Source organism: Oncorhynchus clarkii, chromosome 10, assembly GCF_045791955.1.
Source record: "Oncorhynchus clarkii lewisi isolate Uvic-CL-2024 chromosome 10, UVic_Ocla_1.0, whole genome shotgun sequence".
Lineage (NCBI taxonomy): Eukaryota > Metazoa > Chordata > Actinopteri > Salmoniformes > Salmonidae > Oncorhynchus > Oncorhynchus clarkii.
The window spans coordinates 55,484,167-55,502,433 of NC_092156.1; the positions used below are offsets into that span (position 1 = coordinate 55,484,167).

At 45.1% G+C, this 18,267-nt stretch overlaps 1 protein-coding gene across 1 annotated transcript in view; it reads right to left on the bottom strand.

The window, feature by feature from the left end:
• Positions 1-18,267, bottom strand: part of LOC139418798 (catenin alpha-2-like) — a 628,002-nt gene that overhangs the window by 476,378 nt on the left and 133,357 nt on the right. Inside the window, exon 5 of the mRNA XM_071168509.1 lies at positions 16,064-16,330. Within this exon, the coding sequence (XP_071024610.1) occupies positions 16,064-16,330 (267 nt within the window). The remainder of the gene's footprint in view (positions 1-16,063; positions 16,331-18,267) is intronic.

Here is an 18,267-nt window from a genome sequence, read left to right on the forward strand (position 1 = left end):
AAAGGTCAGGGGTCAACACACGCAAACACAAAACACACCCACTGAAGACCAACAGTATTATCTTTGGTCAGCTCAGCAGCACCTAGCAATTAGCTAGCGGTGGAGCATTTCATCTGTAAGAGTCTCGTGTGTCAATCTAAGTAACACATTATGAATGTGCTATTCAATGTGTTTCTATGGGCTACAGCAGTAAAGACCAAATTCAATGTTTTTATCAAATCATTTTGCAATACCTAAAGGCGTCCTAATTTTTTAAATAGACCAATAACATCTACATCAAACACCAGGAGTTATGTACCCTAGCCTACATCTCGTTAATGCTACACTACTAGCTAGAGGTGTAGGGCAGGCTCTCTCTCTCTCTCTCTCTCTCTCTCTGGTCTGTCTCTCTCGCTGGTCTATCTGTCTCTATCTCCAGCTCTCTCTATCTGTCTCCCTCTCTTTCTCTGGTCTCTGGTCTGTCTCTCTCTGTCTCTCTCTCTTTCTCTCTCTCTCTGTCTCTCTCTCTTTCTCTGGTCTCTGGTCTGTCTCTCTCTGTCTCTCTCTCTCTCTCTGGTCTGTCTCGTATTTTCTCTCTGGTCTGTCTCTCTCGCTGGTCTATCTCTCTCTATCTCCAGCTCTCTCTATCTGTCTCCCTCTCTTTCTCTGGTCTCTGGTCTGTCTCTCTCTGTCTCTCTCTCTCTGTCTCTCTCTCTTTCTCTGGTCTCTGGTCTGTCTCTCTATCTCTCTCTCTCTGTCTCTCTCTCTTTTTCTGGTCTCTGGTCTGTCTCTCTCTCTCTCTCTCTCTCTCTCTGGTCTGTCTCATACTTTCTCTCTGGTCTGTCTTGCTCTCTCTCTCTCTGGTCTGTCTCGCTCTCTCTCTCTCTCTCTCTCTGGTCTGTCTCGCTCTCTCTCTGGTCTGTCTCGCTCTCTCTCTCTCTCTGGTCTGTCTCGCTCTCTCTCTCGTCTGTCTCGCTCTCTGGTCTGTCTCGCTCTCTCTCTCGTCTGTCTCGCTCTCTGTCTCTCTCTGGTCTGTCTCTCTCTCTCTCTCTCTCTCTCTCTCTAAGCAGTTAAGAAAGAAGCCACTGGAAAAGGGATTTAAAAAAATACTGGATTGAAAAGTGATACAGCAATGCCCCCTACTGGTGTACTGGCTGTACTGTGGAAGCTCCTGTTTCTGCCTTTTCACTTCAAGTAGAGGGTCAAACACGATTTAAACAGACGTCTGATAGCAGCAAAGCCAATGTGACACGTAAAGGACGACCGCCGGACGATCCTGCCGTATTAATAGATGTCCAAATGTGTGTGTGTGTGTGTGTGTCAATGGAGGCTGCTGAGGGGAGAACGCCTCAAAATAATGTCCGGGAAGGGAGCGAATGGAATGGCATCACACACATAGAAACCATGGAAACCATGGAAACCATGGAAACCATGCGTTTGATGTGTTTGAAACCATCCCACTGATTCCGCTCCAGTCATCACCACGAGCCCGTCCAAGTGTATAGTTGTGTGTGTGTGTGTGTGTGTGTGTGTGTGTGTGTGTGTGTGTGTGCATGCGTCTCTTTGTGTGTGTGCGTGTGTTTGTGTGAGTGTGTGTTTGGTTTGGTTTGGTTTGGTTTGGTGTGTGTGTGTGTGTGTGTGTGTGTGTGTGTGTGTGTGTGTCCAGCAGCTCAAAAGCCAGAGTCTCATCTCATTTGCTACTAGAAGGGTAAAAGGGATTGACTGAGGGGAGCTTTGAGGCAATCATTTTGATGTGAAATGCAATTACATTAAAGAGCTCTGCAGGGCGCCGACCGAGGCATCGTTCCTCATCTAACTCCGCTCATATCAACTAACGGGAAGACAGCAGTACAACCAAACAGGTCGAAGGAAGAAGCTTGCTTTGTATCCTGGCTTGACAGTCAGATCCCTACCAGCACAGTACTCTACCAGAGTCGTTACCCGTTGGTGTGTGTGTGTGTGTGTGTGTGTGTGTGTGTGTGTGTGTGTGTGCGCGCGCGCGTGCGTTAGCTTTCAACTAACTGCATGACATTACCAAGAGTAATTATTGCTGTAATGTTGCATATTCACTCTAGCTCTGTGTGTACATAATGGATGTGTCTCTAATGGCACCCTGTTCAATATACAGTGCACTACTTTTGACCATGGCCCATTTCGCCAAACGTACGCCACTATATATGGAATAGGAAATAGGGTATAGGGTGCCATTTGGGACTCAAACAGTGATTCACGGCTAGCCCTGTTCTGCAATCCAAATGCCGATGGCTCTAGGTGTTCCATTTCATCTGAATGGGAGACAGAGGCCCCGAGGGCCAATATTTAAAAGGCTCTGTGTGCTAGTACAGTAGCTCAATGCAGCACAAGGCCGGAGAGATGGGGAGGGACAGTGATAGAGAGAGGGGAGAGTATGTCTGCCGGTCTGCCTGTCTGTCTATCTATACTGTAGGTCTCTCTGTCAATGTTTGCATGCGCAGGCAACGTTAGTGTGTGTGACTTTGGCTAGTCCCAGTCATCACAGAAGTCAGCCAGTCAGCCAGTCAGCCCATCAGCCAGTCAGTGAGTCAGCCAGCCAGCCAGCCAGCCAGTCAGTCAGTCAGCCAGCCAGCCAGCTAGCCAGCCAGCCAGTCCCCTATGAAGCAGACCTAATGAACTCCCGGTTCATAGCTAGCTAGCTAGTATAGCATATCAGAGTCTGCCAGCTCTCCCAACCCACTGTGGGTCTGTGGCTGGGCTCACTAGTGTGAGCTACTATGGTCTATGGACATATGAGTGCGAGCTGAAGTCTCCAGTATCTCCCCCCCCCCCCCCCCCCCCCCCAATAGGACTCTGGACAAAACCAGTGCAATACATAGGGGCTGTCAAATAAAATCAATCAACCCTCCTCCCTTCTCTAAACATATTATGAAGTACGGCTTTGGCCTTTTGGAGGAGCCAACAGGTCTCCCTCACCATACCCACGGCTTTCTCATCAGGGAGTCAAAGGGTCATTTGAGGTTGATAGCCTAAAAGGTACGTTCTCCTTCATGAAAGATGTATTTGAACCTCAAATCGGACAACCTAAAGGTTAAAAAAAATGATTTAAAAGGACATGAATGGATCTTTCGGGTTCAGGTAGCTACCAGTAAATGTCCTGAGTTGACCTTCTCATGTTAAAAGTGTTTTGTCAGGAGGAGTCTTATTCATAAGCTGCCCTTTCATTTCCTTCTGTCCTTCTCCTTCTCCCTCTCCCTCTCCTTCTCCTTCTCCCTCTCCTTCTCCCTCTCCCTCTCCCTCTCCTTTTCCTTCTCCCTCTCCCTCTCCTTCTCCTCCTTCTCCCTCTCCTTCTCCTTCTCCTTCTCCTCCTCCTTCTCCTCCTTTTCCCTCTCCTTCTCCCTCTCCTTCTCCTCCTCCTTCTCCTTCTCCTTCTCCAGCCTCAGCTCTAGTCTGAGTGTCACATTGCTCAATAACCTCAGCTAACCTTTGTCTGTCTGTGTGCTCCTATGAGGAGAGGAGAGGGGAGAGAACGGAGCTATGTTATTTTAAAAGAGCTCAACCAGCCCTTTTTAATTTGGGAAGGTTTGGTCATGGCTCGACCTTGACAGGCCACTGCAGGCCTTACTCTGTGGGACAGGGGATATCGATACTAAATACCAAAAAAATGTAATTCAACTCGTCGTTCAAACGCAAAAGTTTGATACCCGTTCCAAAGAGTCAACGCAGAGAGGCGGTACTGAATACACACAGACTAACAATACATTCAATATAGCTTGGCTAACTTCTACTGCAGAGCAGTGTCATTTGCCTGCTCCTTCTCCAAAGGTCACTGTGTGGGATTCATTAGCTTTGGTAGAGAAGGAGTTCGCAGAAATTAGAAAAGGTGGAGTAATAGATGGAGTAATAAAATAAGGATATTTGATCTAAAATAATAGGAGAGATGTACTTTGTTCGTGTTTTTCATTAGACACCATCCCCTGGACTGGAGTGCAGGTTGGTTCTGTGAGTGATGAATATTCTTTTGGCCTGGGGAGGTGAGGAAGTGTAAGCATGCGACATGCTCTGTCGTCTGACATATTACATTCTCTCTGATCAGGGGCTAGGTGTTGGAGGGAAGGGGGGGGGGTTCTGATCAGGGGCTAGGCGTTGGAAGGAAGGGGGGGGTGTTCTGATCAGGGGCTAGGTGTTGGAGGGAAGGGGGGGGGGGTGTTCTGATCAGGGGCTAGGTGTTGGGGGAAAGGGGGGGGGGGTGTTCTGATCAGGGGCTAGGTGTTGGAGGGAAGGGGGGGGGTGTTCTGATCAGGGGCTAGGTGTTGGAGGGAAGGGGGGGTGTTCTGATCAGGGGCTAGGTGTTGGAGGGAAGGGGGGGGGTGTTCTGATCAGGGGCTAGGTGTTGGAGGGAAGGGGGGGGGGTGTTCTGATCAGGGGCTAGGTGTTGGCGGGAAGGGGGGGGGGGGGGTGTTCTGATCAGGGGCTAGGTGTTGGGGGGAAGGGGGGGGGGGGGGTGTTCTGATCAGGGGCTAGGTGTTGGAGGGAAGGGGGGGGGTTCTGATCAGGGGCTAGGTGTTGGAGGGAGGGGGGGGGGGTGTTCTGATCAGGGGCTAGGTGTTGGATGGAAGGGGGGGTGTTCTGATCAGGGGCTAGGTGTTGGAGGGAAGGGGGGGGGGGGGGGGTGTTCTGATCAGGGGCTAGGTGTTGGAGGGAAGGGGGGGGGGGTGTTCTGATCAGGGGCTAGGTGTTGGAGGGAAGGGGGGGGGGGGGGGGTGTTTTGATCAGGTGGTAGGTGTTGGAGGGAAGGGGGGGGGGGGGTGTTTTGATGCAAAATGCAATTACAAAGTAAACGCTGGATTGAAAAATTGAAGAAAGTAAGAGTGAAGACCAAAGGCTACCGGAGTCCACTGCTTTCTACAATGTGTCCAATGCTTTCTACAATGTGTCTAATGCTTTCTACAATGTGTCCAATGCTTTCTACAATGTGTCCAATGCTTTCTACAATGTGTCCAATGCTCTCTACAATGTGTCCAATGCTCTCTACAATGTGTCCAATGCTTTCAACAATGTGTCCAATGCTCTCTACAATGTGTCCAATGCTCTCTACAATGTGTTCAATGCTTTCTACAATGTGTCCAATGCTCTCTACAATGTGTCCGATGCTCTCTACAATGTGTCCAATGCTTTCTACAATGTGTCCAATGCTTTCTACAATGTGTCCAATGCTTTCTACAATGTGTCCAATGCTCTCTACAATGTGTCCAATGCTTTCTACTATGTGTCCAATGCTTTCTACAATGTGTCCAATGCTTTCTACAATGTGTCCAATGCTTTCTACAATGTGTCCAATGCTCTCTACAATGTGTCCAATGCTTTCTACAATGTGTCCAATGCTTTCTACAATGTGTCCAATGCTTTCTACAATGTGTCCAATGCTTTCTACATTGTGTCCAATGTTAAATATAATATTCTCTCAACATACATTTGACTAAATCATATATCTGATACACAAACTACACAGCTATCCTCCTTCACATCAACAAACAGCCTTCCCTTTAGATTGCTTCACTCATTTGTGAATAGATTGGCTGGGCCTATTTCCGCTTCCATCCATCCCTCCATCCCTTCTAACCCCAGTCCAGCCCAGTCCAACCCAGTCCAGTTCGGTCCAGACCAGTCCACCGAGGTAACAAGACAGAAACTGACCCAGTCTGAGGACACCAAAATGACACCCTATTCCCTATAAAGTGCACTACTTTTGACCAGAGCCTGGTTGTCCCTAGATGGGGAATAGGGTGCCATTAGGGATGCAGACCAGGACTGATCGACCCCGTCATCACACACACCCATCTCCTGAAGAGTTTCATTACTGAAATCAATGTGTGTGCACTGTGGATGTGTGTGTGTGTGTGTTTGCGCATGGACGTGCATGAACCCTACGACCTGTGTATCGTCCTACAGGAGTGTACGTGTTTGTGTGTGTGTGTGTTTCTTCGTGTATGTGTGTCCAGCCGTTGCATTGCCTAACATATAGTGTCTCCGTCCACAGGCTGGGGCTGTGTGGTATAGTGTAGCAGGAATCAATCATGAACGAGCAGCTTCAGGGGAGCACACACTGACTGGCAGAGGGCAATTTGTCTCATTTAACTGTTGCCTACCTACTGGAATCAAATTAGCTTTGCTCTTTTTGCTTTCTGAAAGCCAAACTGTTTTACATAAAAAGCAAAGTAGATCGAATTACCATAACATGTACCTTTGCAGAGAAGGTAACATTGGCACAGTAGAGGGAGCGGTTGGAATTCACTGAACAAGAGCCCCTGCCAATGCCACCATTGCATTCTTATCGAGTTCTTTGGAGGATATAGCCAGAAACCACATTTTCCGGTTCACTTTGAAGATACATTTTTGTGCCATGCTCTCCCCTGTCAGATGGTTATCTAGCACACATCCAAGATAATTAACTAAGTTTACTTATTTTTTATTTCACCTTTATTTAACCAGGTAGGCCAGTTGAGAACAAGTTGTCATTTACAACTGCGACCTGGCCAAGAGAAAGCAAAGCAGTGCGGCAAAAACAACAACAGAGAGTTACACATGGAATAAACAAAAGTACAGTCAATAACACTATTGTCACGCCCTGGTCAAAGTATTTTGTGTTTATCTTCATTTATTTTGGTCAGGCCAGGTTGTGGCATGGGTTTTTGTATGTGGTGTGTTGGGATTGTAGCTTAGTGGGGTGTTCTAGTGAAGTCTATGGCTGTCTGAAGTGGTTCTCAATCAGAGGCAGGTGTTTATCGTTGTCTCTGATTGGGAACCATATTTAGGCAGCCATATTCTTTGGGTGTTTTGTGGGGGATTGTCCTTAGTGTCCTGATGTCCTTGTTCTGGGTTAGTTTACACAAGTATAGGCTTGGTTTTCGTTACGTTTATTGTTTTGTTTGTGTTTAGTGTGTTTTTTCATTAAACATGAATCTCAATAGCCACGCCGCATTTTGGTCCGACTCTCCTTCACACCTAGAAAACCGTTACAACTATAGGAAAATCTATATACAGTGTGTGCAAATGGAGAGAGGAGTTAAAAGCAATAAATAGGCCATAGTGGCGAAGTAATTACAATTTAGCAATTAACACTGGGGTGATAGATGTGCAGGTGAGGATGTGCAAGTAGGAATACTCAAAAAACAAACATGGGGATGAGGTACAGTTGAAGTCTGAATTTTACATACACCATAGCCAAATACATTTAAACAATTCCTGACATTTAATCCTAGTAAGAATTCCCTTAGGTCAGATAGGATCACCACTTTATTTTAAGAATGTGAAATGTCAGAATAATAGTAGAGAGAATTATTTATTTCAGCTTGTATTTCTTTCATCACATTCCCAGTGGGTCAGAAGTTTACATACACTCAATTAGTATTTGTAGCACTGCCTTTAAATTGTTTAACTTGGGTCAAACGTTTCAGGTAGCATTCCACAAGCCTCCCACAATAAATTGGGTGAATTTCATCCCATTCCTCCTGACAGAGCTGGTGTAACCGAATCAGGTTTGTTGGCCTCCTTGCTCACACACGCTTTTTCAGTTTTGCCCACACATTTTCTATAGGACTGAGGTCAGGGCTTTGTGATGGCCACTCCAATACTTTGACTTTGTTGTCCTTAAGCCATTTTGCCACAACTTTGGAAGTGTGCTTGGGGTCATTGTCCATTTGGAAGACCCATTTGCGACCAAGCTTTACCTTCCTGACTGATGTCTTGAGATGTTGCTTCAATATATCCACATAATTTTCCATCCTCATGATGCCATCTATTTTGTGAAGTGCACCAGGCTCTCCTGCAGCAAAGCACACCCACAACATGATGCTGCCACCCCCGTGCTTCACGGTTGGGACTGTGTTCTTTGGCTTGCAAGCCTCCCCCTTTTTCCTCCAAACATAACGATGGTCATTATGGCCAAACAGTTCTATTTTTGTTTCATCAGACCAGAGAACATTTCTCCAAAAAGTATGATCTTTGTCCTCATGTGCAGTTGCAAACCGTAGTCTGTTTTTTAATGGCGGTTTTGGAGTAGTGACTTCTTCCTTGCTGAACGGCCAATACGCGTCTCCATCCTGAGCGGTATGACGGTTGCGTGGTCCCATGGTGTTTATGCTTGCGTACTATTATTTGTACAGATGAACCTTCAGGCGTTTGGAAATTGCTCCCAAGGATGAACCAGACTTGTGGAGGTTTACATTTTTTCTGTTGATTTTCCCATGATGTCAAGTAAAGAGGCACTGAGTTTGAAGGTAGGCCTTGAAATACACCCACAGGTACACCTCCAATTGACTCAAATTATGTCAATTAGCCTATCAAAAGCTTCTAAAGCCTGACATCATTTTCTGGAATTTTCCAAGCTGTTTAAAGGCACATTCAACTTAGTGCATGTAAACTTCTGACCCACTGGAATTATGATACAGAGAATGAATTATAATTTAAATAATCTGTCTGTAAACAATTGCTGGAAAAATGACTTGTGTCATGCAAGAAGTAGGTGTCCTAACCGACTTTCCAAAACTATAGTTGTCCACATATTCTAAGTCAGAACCGTCCAGAGTAGTGATGCTATGCGGGCCGCGGGTGCGGGCAGCGATCGGTTGAAGAGCATGCATTTAGTTTTACTAGCGTTTAAGAGCAGTTGGAGGCCATGGAAGGAGTGTTGTATGGCTTTGAAGCTCGTTTGGAGGTTTGTTAACACAGTGTCCAAAGAAAGGCCAGATGTATACAGAATGGTGTCGTCGCGTTGAGGTGGATCAAAAAATCCCCAGCAGCAAGATCGACATCACTGATACATACAAAGAAAATGTCGGCCTGAGAATTGAACCCTGTGGCACCCCCATAGAGACTGCCAGAGGTCCGGACAACAGGCCCTCCGATTTGACACACTGAACTCTATCTGAGAAGTAGTTAGTGAACCAGGCGAGGCAATCATTAGAGAAACCAAGGCTGCTGAGTCTGCCGATAAGAATGTGGTGATTGACAGAGTCGAAAGCCTTGGCCAGATGGCTGCACAGTACTGTTTTTTATCGATGGTGGTTATGATATCGTTTAGGACCTTGAGCGTGGCTGAGGTGCACCTGTAACCAGCTCGGAAACCGGATTGCATATAGCGGAGAAGGTACGTTGGGATTCGAGGTGGTCGGTGATCTGTTTGTTCACAGACTTTAGAAAGGCAGGGCAGGATAGAGATAGGTCTGTAACAGTTTGGGTCTAGAGTGTCTCCCCCTTTGAAGAGGGGGATGAACGAGGCCGCTTTCCAATCTTTAGGAATCTCAGACTATACGAAAGCAAGGTTGAACAGACTAGTAATAGGGGTTGCGACAATGGCGGCGGATCATTTTAGGAAGAGAGGATCCAGATTGTCTAGCCCAGCTGATTTGTAGGGATTTGGGTTAAGGAGAAGCGGGGGGGGGGGGGGGGGGCTTGGGCCAGTTGCTGCGGGGGTGTAGAGCTGTTGGCCGGGGTAGCCATGTGGAACGCGTGGCCAGCCGTAGAGGAATGCTTATTGAAATTCTCGATTATCATGGATTTATCGGTGATGACAGTGTTTCCTAGCCTCGGTGCAGTGGGCAGCTGTAGGAGGTGGTCTTATTCTCCATGGACTTTAGTGTCCCAAAATTTTTTGGAGTTAGTGCTGCAGGATGCAACGTATTTTGCTGTTATGTCACCTACTACCACCTTAACATTTGGGGATTTCTCAGTTTCCCTTTGGACCCGAACAATATGGACTCTGTTTTTCCAAGATGAAGTGACACCTTGTTGTCATATAGGCATTTGCTGACATTCAGAAGCTCAGCTTTCTCAACCACTTTTATGTCTTTGTGGGAAACCAACAGTGCAGAACCATCTGCATAGAGGAAAAATATACAGGCAGATTTCAGATCATTTATATACGCGGAAAGAAAAGTGAACCCAGCACACTCCCTTGGGGTACCCCGCAGTTCAAGATTTATTGGTTTAGACAGGGTCCCATATACATCCACCATCTGTTCTCTTCCTCGCAGATAAGAGCTAACCCATTTTACGGCTAAGTCGTTAAAGCCCATTGCTATTAGTTTGAGTAACAGAATCTCATGATCCATTGTATCAAACACCTTTTGGAGATCTAGCATAACATAACACAACACGTCCCTCCACCTACTTCCTTCCTGATGTCGTCAGTTAGTCGTCAGTTAGGCCAGTGTGGGTGGAATGGGATTTCCTAAAGCCAGATTGGAGCTCATATACTGTGGCAGGTTATGTAAGGAAATATAATCTGCTCATCACCTTCGATAAAGACACACAGGCCGATAGTTTCCTTGATCTAACTTATTATTTTTTGTTGTTGACCCTTGCACATTTTAGTTCACTGGGAAAACACCCTAGTTCAACAGACAGATTCACAACGTGAGTTACACAGGGGTGATAATTACCGCAGCTTCTTTTAGGAATCTAGGAGGAATGTTGTCAAGGCCAGTTCATTTGGAATGGTCAAGTTCTTTCAGCCTCTTTAGCACAGTTGACTCAGACTTAAAGTTTTTTTTAAAAAAACCTTTATTTAACTAGGCAAGTCAGTTAAGAACAAATTCTTATTTTCAATGACGGCCTAGGAACAGTGGGTTAACTGTTCAAGGGCAACAGATTTGTACCTTGTCAGCTCAGGGGTTTGAACTTGCAACCTTCCGGTTACTAGTCCAACGCTCTAACCACTAGGCTACCCTGCTGCCCCGACTTGAATCCCCTGCTGCGAGCAACACTGCTGGACTTGACTTTCCCCATAACAATCTGACTGACAAGGTAACTCTAACTAATGTATTAGCTATAGTCGTAAAATTGCTATTCAGACTGTCTGCAGCAACCACAGTCTTGCCTGATGTGACCTTTCCTCCAAAGTCCAAGCTAAGACGTTGAGCTTGAATCTGTTACCGTAACCAAACAGCTTCACACGCCATTCTCAAATATGTTGACATTAAAATAATCTTTCTTGGCCTTCTCTATCATCCTGTTAACCTAATTTCTTAATGTTTATAAATAATACAATCTGCCCTGGATTTCATGAACTCTACAAAGCGTTCATATCTAAGCTTAATTGCCTTTAAAATGTTATTGTTTATCCATGGTTCTGTTCTTTGCTTAGTTCTAAAAAAAAATTCTGGAGCCTCCTTGTCTACAGCATCTAAAAACAATAATTTAAAATTGCTGCAGGCATTTTTCACCTCATTGCATTTTAATAAGGCAGACCAGTCCAATTTGCTCAAACAATGAACAAAAACATCTGCACTATAGCTCTTCATAGACCTATTTTTTTTTGAGTTATGACAATTAAAAACAGTTTTATGAACCTTCCTTGTACAGAAAATGATGCAAGGCTCGCTGAGCCCATAGTTTACAACCCCACTGTTTGATATCTTTGATCTATCCGACACCGACACGAAGTCAATGATGGTTTGGGTAGAAGGACAGACCCTGGTGGGCTGATTAATCAGCTGGTGTAAAGAAAACAGATTACATCAATTCTTAAGAGCTTTAAAAAGTTGCATTTTCCTTTTTGAGCATGTCTGTATTACATTTACAATCACCATTAACAATAACATTTGATTTTACCAAAATCTGTACAGTTTGAACAAGTCTCCTCCTACAATTCATAAACCTTATGCTGTTCTGGTGGTCTGTAACAGGTTCCTACTATAATGGGTTTGCATTTTGGTAATATAATGTCCAACCACACAGCTTCAATCTGATCTATAGTTAATTAAGTCAGGGCTTAAATCTGATCTATAGTTAATTAAGTCAGGGCTTAAATCTGATCTATAGTTGAACCCAATATCTGATCTTACATAAATACAAACTCCCCCGCCTTCGCGATCGCAGTCTCTTCTAATTCCTACATCATTTACAACTTCAATCTCAGCGTTTTTTAATCGAACCGTCTAGCCATGTTTCAAAGCCCTCCCACCTTACAGTTACCGGAGTGTAGGCGAAGGCTTCTAACGTTGAGATGAAGGATGGGTCGCCCTCTCGTGGGAAACACATTCTCTAGTGTCAAGTACTCCTCATCTGTTGAAACTGTCAGCTAAAATTGTTCACTTGAGATGAGTGTTGACTCTCTGCAGTCCAATCGCTGCACTGAAGCTCCATCCAGGATTCGCCCTGCCATCTGACCTAGGGGTTGCCTTTCAGGTCCTCTGCCCCTAACCCCGTTTCGTTCCACATCCATTCGGCACAACAGACTGTCTAGTCCGGGGCCTCACTCGGCATCCTTGCCTGGTCCCCATGTCGCGCTCGGACAGCAGATGGAAGCAAGAGGATTAGGTTGGTTGTCAGGATCAAGTTCTGTAAATTCTCTGTTTATTATGCATACCTGAAAGAGAGGGCTCCTACCCTTCTGTCTTTCTCCATTGTAAGCATGCCACTGCTCTAATGGATTCCTCACTAGAAAATGGGCCGGGGAACTGATGAACATGTGCAGACAGTAACAGATAGAGTAATTAAGAGGTTTTGTAACGGTCGTCATCGTCTGATGAGGAAGAATCGGACCAAAGCATAGCGTGGTAAGTGTTCATGGCTTTTATTAAACTGAACACTAGAACAAAATAACAAAGTGAATAAACGAAACCGAAACAGTCCTGTCAGGTGCAGAACACTAAACAGAAAACAACTACCAACAAAACATAGGCGGGGAAAAGCTACCTAAGTATGGTTCCCAATCAGCGACAACGATAGTCAGCTGTCCCTGATTGAGAACCATACCCGGCCAAAACAAAGAAATACAAAACATAGAAAAAGGAACATAGAATGCCCACCCCAAATCACACCCTGACCAAACCAAAATAGAGACATAAAAGCTCTCTAAGGTCAGGGCGTGACAGGTTTCCACCATCTATTTGGCGTTTACCTCCGACCTTAATCGCCCTTTTGGAGGGACTGTGCCAGCTGGGATATTTACGAACGTGTTAAATAGGGTTTATTTCCCGTGGCCAAAATGCTTTGTGCCAATCTGGTCTTTGAGCCTGATCTTCTGTTTAAAACCGCGTACCTTGTTGAAAGGACATCAACATGATGTACAAAAAGGGCCAGTATCTATAAATGTTATATATAAAATCGTAAATTAAAACACTGCCAACACGCCAAACTTTACAGCTGTCATCTCGGATGTCGATCATGTATATCCAGACTTATAGATCTGTTTGTTCTGTATAGCCAATGACCACACGAGTTGTCTGTACAACACCATAACAGATCTGGGACCAGGCTATATATTCACCACCATTTGGAAAATGTTTAACACATTCAATGTGATGTTTAGGCTTTGCATTTGATATATCTAAGCAAGTGTTACCCTCACCTACATTGCAGGTGTTGAGTGACAAGCTTGCAATTTTCAACTTCGCCACATGGGGTCACTATAATACAAATGAAATTCAGCTATCGGTCTACCTATGGTCTATTTACAGCACATCATGCCCTGTAAAGGTGTCTGCATCACAGGAGGTTGGTGGCACATTAATTGGGGAGGACAGGCTCATGTTAATGGCTGGAACGGAATAAGTGGACTGGTATCAAATACATCCAACTCATGGTTTCCATGTGTTTGATGCCAATCCATTTGCTCCGTTCCAGCCATTATTAGGAGCCGTCCTCCCCTCAGCAGCCTCCTGTGATCTGCATTCTAGGTTCCCTTGAAAAACGTGCATGAAAACGAGTCGTCTCTCGCTGAATGACAGCAAAGACTTGAAGAATCCCTACTGTTGACCAATCACCGACGTAGAGGCGTGGACTTAGCTTTCAAACTTCGGCTTACCTCTGAGACAAATGTAGTCACAGACAGCCATAAAATAAACAAATCATGAAAAATGTCGTCATAGTATATGCATAAACTGTTCCGAACCGTTTAGGGTGGGAAGCATGAGGACACCTTAAAGAGGACCACAAACCACATGGTATGCTAGCCAAGCCAAAGGATAACACACGAGTGATGTGTTTTTGTTGCACTACAGCCTACTACAGGTCCCATGCACAACCAATTTACACTTCAGGCATAATACACTCATAACACGGAATACTATCAGATTAACCAAAAATGCATTTAATAGCTGCTAATGTATTCAAAGCCACGCTTCGAACTACAATGACAATAATACATGCCCAATCAATCAAACCAATGACATTAGATATCATTACTTTTTCAATATTCTCCCTCGAAATATATTTCCTTATTAGTATGTAACTTAAATGGGGTTGGCAGGTAGCCTAGTGGTTAAGAAAGTCGGGCCAGTAGCCAAAAGGTTGCTGGTTTGAATTGCCGAGCAAGGCACTTAACTCTTGTTGCTCTGGATAAGAGAATCTGATATATGACAACATATCTAATGAAGAATGTTGAATTGCATTTTAATGGAATCATAAGAACGGTTAACTTTCAGTCCATGTATAGTCAGTATGATGACAGACAGCCAGTCGCTCTGATTCTAGATCAGCACTCCTAGTCTGAGATGGGCACTGCTCTGAATTCAATCCGCTGTGATCAGTCAAATGTGTATTTACAGTCGTCGGCCACTAGGTGGGAGCATTTAGTCATATTTCTCTAAGCAGCAGAAACAATTCTGGTATTTGCCACCGTTTGACGCCACTTCTTTGTACAAGTTAGCAATAATATTTAGGAATATCCTTGTAATTGATGTATTCCTCCAGTGCTGCCAGTGTGTGTACTGAAAGGGAAGTTAAATGAAATATTACATACAGAGATGAATGAAAACATGTGTACTGAAAGGGAGGTTAAATGAAAGATTACATACAGAGATGAATGAAAACATGTGTACTGAAAGGGAGGTTAAATGAAAGGTTACATACAGAAATGAATGAAAACATGTGTACTGAAAGGGAGGTTAAATGAAAGATTACATACAGAGATGAATGAAAACATGTGTACTGAAAGGGAGGTTAAATGAAAGATTACATACAGAGATGAATGAAAACAGCAGGGTTTCACGGCACCCTGTTCCCTATATGGTGCTCGTAGGGCTCTGGTCAAAAGTAGTACACTAGATAGGACAATACACAATAATGTACACGGACTTATCTGCTGAGGTGCCATTTGTTCAGCTTGTAAATTACCTGCCTCAGAGTAATCCTTTGATCCAATAGCGACGTTTAGAAATGCTCAGCCCGTACGCAAGGTGAATTAAGTAATCTGTCAAAGTTACTGTAAATCATATCATCACACAGGAAATAACAGACGATATGCAATACGTACGTGATGGTATTGCAGGCTGTGTTGGGGAATCAAAAGACTGAAGAGATGAATTTGGGAAAGTCAGTCCCACACACCTGAGGTGGGAAACGGAAGTGTGTTTGTGTGTCTTGTCTGGCTGTGTGTCTGTGTGTGTGTGTGTGTGTGTGTGTGTGCGCGTGCGTTAGTGTTTGTGTGCCTCTGTGACTCTCTCTCCCTTTGCAAATGTTAGTTGAATAATTCATGGTCTGATATAATTGTTGGCTGCGGTTGCAAATAGAGCCTTATCACGTCGTACGTCATGAAAAGGGTGTCAAAGCAATCTATTATGAAAGCAGAGGCAACAGAGACAACCCAAGCAGTTTGTTGAAAAAGAGGGCAAAAGTCTCTCTGAATCCAGATCTTTCAAGGCTTTGGGGGAGTGTGGTGACGGAATGTGAGAGTATATCAGTGGATGGATTCAGTGGTAATGCTAGTCAGCTGCATTCACTGTTCTGTCTCTCTGTGCAAGTCCATGGGTGTACTGTACCGTAGAGTAAATCAAGTGTAAAGTACTCTGGACAACTGTCAAACACTCTAACGTGTCTGCCCAAAAAAGCATCAATACAATACAAGAATCCGTTTCAAAGACGCTTGGCCAGAACGGTTGCCCTTTTGGAGAACACATGGATACAAGGCTAATACTTGTGATGTAGCCACAGAGCACAGAGAGAGGAAGGGGAGGAAACGGAAACCACTGCCTGGGACCCACCTGGGCACGGCCTTAGAAATAGACCACAGCCAGACTCACAGCCTTGCAGACACCGTAGAACTCCACACAACGCTTCCGACTTCATCACGGGGGCTGAGGAGAGCCAAATCGGTTACGGTACTCACGTCAAACTCGTTGAGGGCCGCGGCCAGCTCGCCGATGCCAGCGTGGCCGTGCTTCTCGTCGCCGGGCGAGGTGGCCTGGGCGGCGCTGCTGATGCCCCCGATGGCCTCCTGCACCTGCTTGAAGACGTAGTCGCGGTTGGCGCGCGTGGCCGCCACGTCCGGGTGGCGCAGGAAGGCCTGCGAGGCGGTGTAGAGCATGGTGGCGTTCTTCTTCAGGGCGCCGCGTGCCGCTGCCATTTCGTCCCGGCACTGGGGGTCTTTCAGCTCCTGAAAACGAGACGGGTGAGTTAGGAAATGTTATATACTGGTCAGGAAGTGCTATATACTGGTTAGGAAATGTTGTAGACTGTTTAGGAAATACTGTATAATGTTTAGGACATGTGTACTGTTTAGGAAATGTTATATATTGTCTAGAAAATGTTATGGTTAGGAAATGTTATACACTGAGTAAACAAAACATTAAGGACACCTGTTCTTTCCATGACATGGACTGCACCGGTTTGCATCAAGAACTGCAGCGCTGCTGGGTTTTTCACGATCAACTGTTCCCTGTGTGTATCGAGAATGGTACACCACCGAAAGGACATCCAGCCAACTTGACACAACTGTAGGAAGCATTGGAGTCAACATGGGTCAGCATCCCTGTGGAACGCTTTAGACACCTTGTAGAGTCCATGGCCTGACGAATTGCGGCTGTTCTGAGGGCAAAATTGGGCGGTGCAACTCAATATTAGGACGGTTAGGAAGGTGTGTGTCTATTAGGAAGGTGTATATTGGTTAGGAAAGGTTGTAAACTGTTTAGGAAACGTTATATACTGTAGGAAATGCTGTATAATTGTTAGGAATTGTTATATTGGTTAGGAAAATGTGAGATACTGGTTAAGAAATGTTATATTGCTTAGGAAATGCTGAACTTGTTAGGACATGCTACATATAAACATAGTAAACCTGCAGAATTTGACTAAGATACTAAACTTATTTGTTTTGAAGCAGTATTGGAATTGATTAGAAAAGTGTGAGGTACTGTCACTTTGTTTGAAATCACTCTCAAGATAATATCCGAACGAAGGCTGAATATTTAATGAAACACACTCAAATGAATCGTCACATACCATTATTGTGGGCATAAGATGTGTGTTGATTTGAAAGTTCAACCTTGAGGCTTTAAATTGCATGGGCTTCATTCAATATGTCTACGCGTATTCTATTCACACACCATAAAGCCTTGATAGACAGACCTTCTTGATATAAAGACGTACATTTCATGTGAAGCCAGTCCCCTCGAAGAGTGCAACTTGCGTGACCCAACAGTTCCGACTGAGAGTGTAACACATTACTTATCATGGATTTCCTGTCAAAACTCTACGTATGCATTATTAAGAGGTCTCCTTCTAAGAAAGGTAAAAAAGCACTCCCTGAAAGACGTGCCACTTCCCAAAAGTACCCAAACTTAGTGGAGGTTTAAGAAGGCACTAAAAGACATTAAGAATTTCCCCTGAATTCCGAAATTATTTTTCCATGGCGATGTTTTAAGAGGCATTTCCAGGTACGCTGAGATGTGAGTCAACCAACCGAGAGATGGCAGCTCAACTCATCCCGCACGTGTCCCAAATGGCACCCTGTTCCCGATCTAGTGCACTCCTTTAGACCAGAGGTCTGTGGGCCCTGCCCAAAAGCAGTGTCCCCATGTGAGACTCACGCTCAGTCATTCCTCGGTCAGAAACGGTGTGCTACGGCACAGTCACAAATCCACGGCTACAGCTCAGCTTTTAAACGTGCTTTTGGAGAAGGCGTTCAGTTATGACCGAGAGCATAGCTTGGTGCTGGGAGCAGAGTCGTTTCCCTCTCCCTAGGCTGGCTATAGAGACAGTGGTGTGATGTAGTGCCATGACAGAGACTGTCTCAGCTTGCTTTGTGCACGAGTGCGTGTGTGCGATGTACTGCTATGATAGAGAATCAGAGTCCTCGCTGTGTCTTGGTAAGAGCCGAAGGGCTCTCCGTCTATCTATCTGTTTTTTAAATGTGTCGGCCCGGGCTACTGGTTTCATTCTACAGTTCCCCTGGCTGGATCTGATCGTCTCGAGGTTTAACACATCACTGACGGTTAGAGGGGATAATGGTGCTGGAGGTACAGTTGTGTGTGCGCGCGCGCGCGCGTATGTGTGTGTGTGTGTGAGCAGTCTTCCCGTTTCTCTGTACCACAC